Source organism: Trichechus manatus, unplaced genomic scaffold, assembly GCF_000243295.1.
Source record: "Trichechus manatus latirostris isolate Lorelei unplaced genomic scaffold, TriManLat1.0 scaffold00004, whole genome shotgun sequence".
Classification (NCBI taxonomy): Eukaryota; Metazoa; Chordata; class Mammalia; order Sirenia; family Trichechidae; genus Trichechus; species Trichechus manatus.
In genome coordinates, this window is record NW_004443940.1 from 8,898,787 (window position 1) to 8,907,145 (window position 8,359).

Below are 8,359 nucleotides of genomic sequence, written 5' to 3' on the forward strand. Positions count from 1 at the left end.
CTCCTTAGGAATACACAACTGTTCTTTGGAACCTAGTACAGGAATGTCTTGCTTAACTTTGAAACACACATGCACAGACATGCACACACACACACACAAAGGTGAGTGTACTTGCGTTCCTCATCCTTCTCCCTCGCACACACACTTCTGGTCTTGTTACTCCCCAGCTGAAAAAATTTCAATGGCTTCTTGCTGCTTTTTAAATTGAGTTCAATCTGCTAAACCTCGACTTTAGACCCTGCATGACTAGATCCTGCTGTCCTGCCAGCCATATCTGGCCCCAATATCTCCCTCTCTGGCTGCTTCCAGCCACATCAGCCAGTTTGGTCAGTTCCCTCTACAAGCCATGGCTTCCTTCGGCCTCAGGGTCTTCATACTTCTGTTCCTGGGCTCGAAATGCCTCCCTCACTTGCCTGGCTCAGCCCTACCTCTCTCCTTCTGATCTTTGCCCAAATGTTCTCCCCGGGAGCCCTCCTTCTACCCTTTGGAGCAGCCTGCACAATCTTCCTTTAAGCCTTTGCCTTGGTTGACAGGAGGCACCTCTGTCTCCCAATGGGCCATGAGCTCTGCAAGGAGCCTCAGAAATGTCAAAACCTATGCCCACCGGGTTCTCTGTCTTGTCTCAAGGGCTTACACGGTGCCTGACCCAAAATAGCCATTAGATAAATATTACAAATAAGTGATTGATTATAATTGCGATGCTGGCTTCAGGAAGACATGAGAGTATAAATCTAGGGGTTTACATGGTCTCTGAGGTGAGGGAACATGGAGAGAAGAGTAAGCCAATATTTGAAAGGGAAGCACCCCTCCAATAGCATGTAAGTTCCATGGGAAGGTTTTCTTTTTGTTGTTTTATTTTGCTTGTGTTAGCTACATCCTCAGTGCAAAATATTTACCTGCTTTCTGGCACAAACTCTGACCAACAGCCCCAAACAACCAGACATTCCGCAGTGGTGCTTATCAGGTGTACAGCAACATCGCTCCAAGCCTAAAGTGATACAAGACATGTAGTGAGTGCGTCACACATAATTGTTGAATGGATGAATGGGACTTCACTTATTTCCAGTATTCAGTGGAGTATCTAACAGGTGCCTCCTGCCCTGGCTACTCTCACTTCTCTGGTCTAGCTCCTCCCTACCCACAGTCCCCTTTGCTCCTGCCCCTCCCCCCATTCTGGGCATATCAAAATCGAGCAGTGTCTGCAGAGTAGAGAGAATAGTAATATGAATTTCCAGGTATCCATCCCCCAGCTCCAACCATCATCAACTGCAGCCAATCTTTAATCTGTACACCCACCCCACGTACCCTTTCTGCATTATTTTAAGCAAATCCAGAAAATATCTGAGGAGTCCCTGGGTGACGCAAATGGTTAAACATTTGACTACAACTCAAGAGGCTGGTAATTCAAACTCACCCAGAAGTACCTTGGAAGAAAGGTCTGGAAATCTGCCTCTGAAAGGTTACAACCATGAATATCCTATGGAGCAAAGTTTTACTCTGAAACTGGGTGGCTTGCCATGAGTTGGAATCACCTTGGTAGCAACTGGTTTGGTCTTTTTTTTTTTTGGTTTATAAATACCTCAATGTGTTTATAAAAAAAAAAAAAAAATGACCACAATACCATTATCATACCTAACCCTCACTGCCCTCCCCCACCCCCCACCGATTCCCACCAGTGTCTGGGCACCTCTGCATATCCTGCTCAGGCAGGGTTGTGGATGCCTGGGTGTTATGTGAGCCTGCAGAGATGGTGTTCAGAGCCTGAGCTGTCCCTGACCACTGGGTAGGGATTAGCCACACACATCAAAGGAAGAGAAAGAGAAGGGATGTGGGGATGGGAGTGGCGTTGAAGTGGAGAAGGTGAGGTGAGGGCAGGGAACTGCAGACGATGCATTTTCTTGGATCATACAGAGCCTTGGCAGGGAGAAAACCATGTCAAGGTCCCTATGTGCCAGGCCATGAAACTGGACTCTGGCCTCTGATGGATGACAGAGCATAGGGTGAGGGGTGCATTCTCCAGGCTCCTAGCAGCTGTGAGAAGGGACGAGGATGGACAACAGAGCCCACTAGGCACTAAGTGGGAGATGAACTGATGGAAACCTGGGAAGATGGGTCTCAGGTCTTCCTCAGGGTTAGGACCTGGAGCTCTTCGAGATCCTGCCTATCACTCTCTGGGCTAATGTCCTGGGGAATCAAGGAGGGGAAAGGGATTGGGCTCCCTGCTGTGATAAGCCAGATCATTGACCAGGTGTTGATGATTATCAAACATCCAGGAAACATTCACTGAAGAGGTGGAGCTGCCCTGGGCTGTCTCTCCTGGATGCAGTCGGGGCTCCGAGGACACTCAAGGCTCTTACAGTGGCAGGTGAGAGGACTTGGGTGGAAAGCCATGCTCTGAGTGTGGGCATGGAGCCCCAAGACCTTCTTCTATACCTCAAGGCCAGGCCATTTTTGGAGTTTGGCTTCTATGCCACCTTAGCAGCTTCAAATTTTTCAATTAAGGGGAAGGAGCCTTTGCTGAAACTTGTGTTTGCAAACACAGGATTTCTGTGATGTATGGTCCCTGGGAGAGGGACCAAAGGGCCTTTGAGTCTGCACAGTGACATCCCAATGTTTCAGGAAGGTGAGAGAGCCAGTAAAAGAGGAAAAAAGGGGGTGGGCACTGACTTTGTGTCAACATTTTGTATAAATTATTCCATTAAATCCTTAAAACAACCCAAGTAGTACGGGTTCTTTACTCTCTTCTACAGATGAAGAAACCAAGGCTCAGAGAGGTTAAATAACGTGTCCAAGATCCAGGGGCAGATTAACCAGGAAGCAAGATGTTCACGGGCTTAATTGTATTTACTTACTAATCTGTACTGCATAATTTCACATGGGTTTCACCACATCTGCCCTGTCTGTCTTTGATGTGGAAAAACCTAGTTGAAATCGTGCACTACAGATTAGTAAGTAAGCACAATTAAGCCTGAGCTTACCTTGTTTATTGAGTAAACTGTCTCTGCCAAGATCACACACTAGACAGGGATGGAGCCAGGATTCTAATGCAGGTCTTTCTGACTGTCCCCTCCTCCCAGTAGTAGTGGCCTGGGGCCAAAGCAGAAAGACACACCGTTGAGCAGAGCCTTCCTGGTCCTGGAGGATGGTTGAGCAGAGCCTTCCTGGTCCTGGAGGCTGGGAGCCATTGGTGGGAGAGATGTGGGGCACTCACATGGTTGCCTCTCTCCTCCCCAGGGCTGACTAGCTCTCTCTTGTGGACTTTGAGATTTCAGACACAGAGGTCTGCCCATGGCTCCTTACCACATCCGCAAATACCAGGAGAGCGACTGCAAAGGGATCCCGGACCTTTTCTCCACGGGACTGACTGAGCACGTCCCCATCACCTTTTGCCACTTGCTGAGGCTGCCCCAAATGCTTGTGCTATTACTCAAAGGGTCCCAAGTCCTATTCCTGTTCTCTGGCTCCTGCCTCCTGGCCTTCATGGCGAGCCTTGCCCTTCTCACTCTCCTGAAGTTCTTTACCAAATATCCCTGGGCCAAGTATGAAGTCAGAGCTTTGAACACAGACATGTCTGACATCACCAAAACCTACCTCAGTGAGCAGTGTTCCTACTTCCGGGTTGCTGAGTGTGAGGAGCAGGTGGTGGGCATGGTGGGATGTCTGCCAGCTGAGGATATAACCTTGTGGAGGAAGCAGTAGGAGCTATTCCACCTCTGTGTGGCCTTTGAGCACTGTGGTCAGGGGATGGTGAAAGCCCTGATCAGGACTGTCCTCCAGTTTGCCTGGGACCAGGGCTACAGTGAGATCGTTCTGGTTACCACTGCACTGCAGTACTCTTGGTGCCCTTGGCCTTTATTAGAGCCTCAGATTCCAGAAGATGCATGAGTTTTTCTTTTCAATGAGTTTTAGGATTATCGCTATTCCTGGAATTTGTTTTAACTACCACCTTCCCTCTGCTCAGATCTGTCAAGCACTGCAGCAGGAAGGGAGCTTGTGGTATGATTCTTTGTGGTAAAGACAAGATGGACTCTGCTGCAGTAACAAGCAAACCCCGAAGTCTCTGTGTTATGGTACAATAAAAGCTTATTGCTCATTCACATCAGCATCCAGTGTGGAGGGTGTTAGAGTAGAGTAGGGGGTCTGCTCCATTCGATCATTTTTTTGTTTGCCTCTCTTTCATTTACTTGTTATTGTTGTTAGGTGCTTCTGAGTCAGGTTCTACTCATAGCAACTCTGTACAACAGAACGAAACACTGCCCAGTCCTATGTCATCCTATGCTGGGAAGGACAAATTGAAGAGGAATGACATCATGTTCATTGTCAAAAAGAGCATTTCAAAAAAAGAGATCCTAGGAGGTAGGGCCAAGATGGCAGAGTAGTCAAATGCTTCCTGTGGTCCCTCTTACAACAAAGACCCAAAGAAACAAGTGAATCAATTATATATCGCAATCTAGCAGCCCTGAACATCAAAGACAAAATTGAGGAATCGGACTGAGCAGCAGGGGGAGGGAGAGATGGTTCAGAAGCAGCGAGGAGGTGCCAGACCTGACCTGGCCGGCACCAGCACGCTGAAGGCTGGATTAGCTAGCACGTGAGGGGTGAGGCAAGCAGTGGTGCTTGGGATGCATTTTCCACATCGGGAGAGACCAAGAAGTGGAGTGACTGCTCAAGCCTCCAGAACCGGCAAGAAATGGTGCTTATTGGTGAAAAATAAGTACAAGTGTCTAAACCTACCACACAGATCACCCCCCCCCCATTTTGTGAAGTAACTCTCTCCCATTTACCTGCTCCCTCCCTGCTCTGCTCCAGGTCCTGGTCTGGCTTCAACCACTGCTGAGCCCCCCTGGGCTGGAAGTAGGAAACTTTGTGTGCCCTGAGCCATTCTCCTGGCTTTGGAGAGGGAACAAATTAACAAACAGGAAAAAAATAGTCTGCCAGCTCCCTTAAGCCAGGAACTCAGGGCAGACACAGCCCCTTTGCCTAGGCACAGGCATAAGGGGTCTACAGACTTTGAATGCCTGTCACCCCTGCATAGACCTGTGTGGGCCCATTTCAACAGCCTAGGCCCTCGTTAGCACAGTACTACAGGGTATATACCTGAAGCCGATTTTCTTCTCTATCAGCTATAAGGGGGAGGGGCAGATTCATGACATTTGACACTACCCTGCCCATTAAGCAGGGTCCTTACCTATCCACAGCCGGGGCCTGAGGACTGGTGGCTCCGCCCATACCACAAGCCACCCGCTACAGGGGTCCAAGAATAAGTAGTGACTCCCAGTCCTTACAGCCAACAGCATTGGGTGCCCATAGTCCAGCTGCAAAACCCGCCTACCAACGTGCTGTAGGCAACAGGGACGTGCCTTCCACTCAGACACTCAGGGTAGCTGTCAGTCCCCTGCGTTGATTGGCACATGACCCCCTACTGCATCCAGATACCTGTGCCTACTCCAATCACCCCACCCATCTACTACTGTAGGTGAGAGCCTGCACCACACACTCAGTGACTGATGACCTGGACACCAGAGCTGAATCCACACAAGAAAAGTAAATGGACTCCGGGGCTCACATACCTAGTAACTGCTCTAGCCACCTGGAGACAGGATATGAGCATTTTAAAGACGCCAATAATCAAAATAGCTCACACAACCAGACTATTCGGGCATATCAAAACAAAACAAGAAGCTAGGACACAGTAAGCAAACATAAAATAAATAAATACAATAAATTATTGATGACTCAGAGACAACAGTCAATATCAAATCACATAAAGAGGCAGACCATGATGGCTTCAGCAAGTTCCAAAACAGAGAATCAAGAAATCTTCTGGAAGAAGAGAACTTCTTCGAATTACCAGAGGTAGAATACAAAAGATTAATATACAGAACTCTTCAAGAGATCAGGAAGGAGATCACACAAAACACAGAACAAGCCAAGGAACACACAGACAAAGCAATAAAGGAACTTAAGAAGGTTATACAAGAGCATAATGACAAATTTAACAGGCTACAAGAATCCACAGAGAGACAGCAAACAGAAATCCAAAAAATTAACAATAAAATTTCACGATTAGACAACTCAGTAGAAAGTCATAGGAGCAAAATTGAGGCAATGGAAATCGAATTAGTGAGACTGAAGATAAAGCACTTGACACCAACTTATTTGAGGAAAAATCAGATAAAAGAGCTTTAAAAAATGAAGAAACCCTAAGAACTATGTGGGACTCTATCAATAGAAATAACCTATGAGTGATTGCAGTACCAGAAGGTGGGGGGATAACCGAAAATAAACAGAGAATTGTTGAAGATTTGTTGACAGAAAATTTCCCTGATATCGTGAAAGATGACAAAATACCTATCCAAAATGCTCATCAAACCACACAGAAGGTAGATCCCAAAAGAAAGTCACCAAGACATATTATAATCAAACTTGCCAAAACCAAGATAAAGAGAGAATTTTAAGAGTGGCTAGGGATAAATGGAAAGTCATCTACAAAGGAAAGTCAATAAGACTAAGCTCAGACTACTCAGCAGAAACCATGCAGGCAAGAAGGCAATGGGATGACATATATAAAGCCTTGAAGGAAAAAAAATGCCAGCCAAGAATTATATATCCAGCAAAACTGTCTCTCACATATGATGGCAAAATTAGGGCATTTCCAGATAAACAGAAGTATAGGGAATTTGTAACAACCCAACCAAAATTACAAGAAATACTAAAGGGAGTCCTCTGGTTAGAAAATCAGTAACATCAGATAACAACCCAAGACTAGAACACAGGACAGAACAACCAGATATCAACTTAGATAGGGAAGTCACAAAAATAAATCGAAGCTAAAACACTAAAAATAGGGACACAGAGACATCAACATGTAAAAGATGACAACATTAAAACAAAAAAAGGACTAAAAAATGTAATAATAGATCTTTCACATGGAGAGGAATTCAAGGAGATATAAAGAAATAAGACTGGTATAAAATTAGAAAAATAGGGGTAAATATTAAGGTGACCACAAAGGAAACTAACAATCTTATACATCAAAATAAAAAAAACAAGAAAAACATAAAGACTCAAAGCAAATACAAATCAATGACAATGAAAAAGATGAAAAGAAAACACATAAAGAAAAACGACTCAGCACAGAAAATTAAGTGGAACAAAGAAACTGTCAACAACACACACACAAAAATACATCAAAATGACAGCACTAAACTCATACCTATCAATAATTACACTGAATGTAAATGCACGAAATGCACCAATAAAGAGACAGAGAGTGGCAGAATGGATTAAAAAAACACTGTCTATATGCTGCCTACAAGAGACACACCTTAGACCTAAAGACACAAACAAACTAAAACTCAAAGGATGGAAAAAAATATATATCAACCAAACAACAATCAAAACAGAGTAGGAGTGGCAATATTAATCTCTGACAAAATAGACTTTAAAGCAAAATCCACCACAAAGGATAAGGAAGGACACTATATAATGATTAAAGGGTCAATACACCCGGAGGACATAACCATAATAAATATATATGCACCCAACAATAGGGATCCAAAATAAGTACAACAAACTCTAACAGCACTGAAAAGAGAGATAGACAGCTCCACAATAATAGTAGGAAACTTCAACACACCACTTTTGGTGAAGGACGGGACATCCAGAAGGAAGCTCAACAAAGACACAGAAGATCTAAATGCCACAATCAACCAACCTGATCTCATACACATATACAGAACACTCCACCCAACAGCAGCCAAGTATACTCTTTTCCAAAGCACATGGAACATTCTCCAGAATAGACCACATATTAAGCAACAAAGCAAGCCTGAACAGTATCCAAAGCATTGAAATGTTACAAAGCATCTTTTCTGACCATAAAGCCATAAAAGTAGAAATCAATAACAGAAAAAACAAGGAAAAAAACAAATACATGGAAATGGAACAACACTTTTCTCAAAAACTACTAGGTTATAGAAGAAATTAAGGATGGAATAAAGAAATTCACTGAATCAAATGAGAATGAAAACATACCCTACCAGAACCTTTGGGACACAGCAAAAGCAGTCCTCACAGGTCAATTTATAGCAATAAATGCATACATCCAAAAAGAAGAAAGGGCCAAAATCAAACCATTAACCCTACAACTCAAACAAGTAGAGAGAGAGCAGCAAAAGAAGTCCTCGGGCACCAGAAGAAAAGAAATAACAAAAATTAGAGCAGAATTAAATGAAATAGAGAATAGAAAAACAATTGAAACAGTTAACAAGACCAAAAGCTGGTTCTTTGAAAAGATCAACAAAATTGATAAACCATTGGCCAAACTGACAAAGGAAAACAGGAGAGGAAGGAAATA

The 8,359-nt window shown here is 44.3% G+C and overlaps 1 protein-coding gene across 1 annotated transcript; it reads left to right on the forward strand.

The window, feature by feature from the left end:
• Positions 1-3,273: 3,273 nt before the first annotated feature.
• NAT8 (N-acetyltransferase 8 (putative)) lies at positions 3,274-4,015 on the forward strand. The gene is given in 2 exon segments (XM_004391435.2): positions 3,274-3,837; positions 3,839-4,015. Coding segments are annotated over 2 exon segments (726 nt in total). The 5' UTR covers positions 3,274-3,288.
• Positions 4,016-8,359: the final 4,344 nt, after the last annotated feature.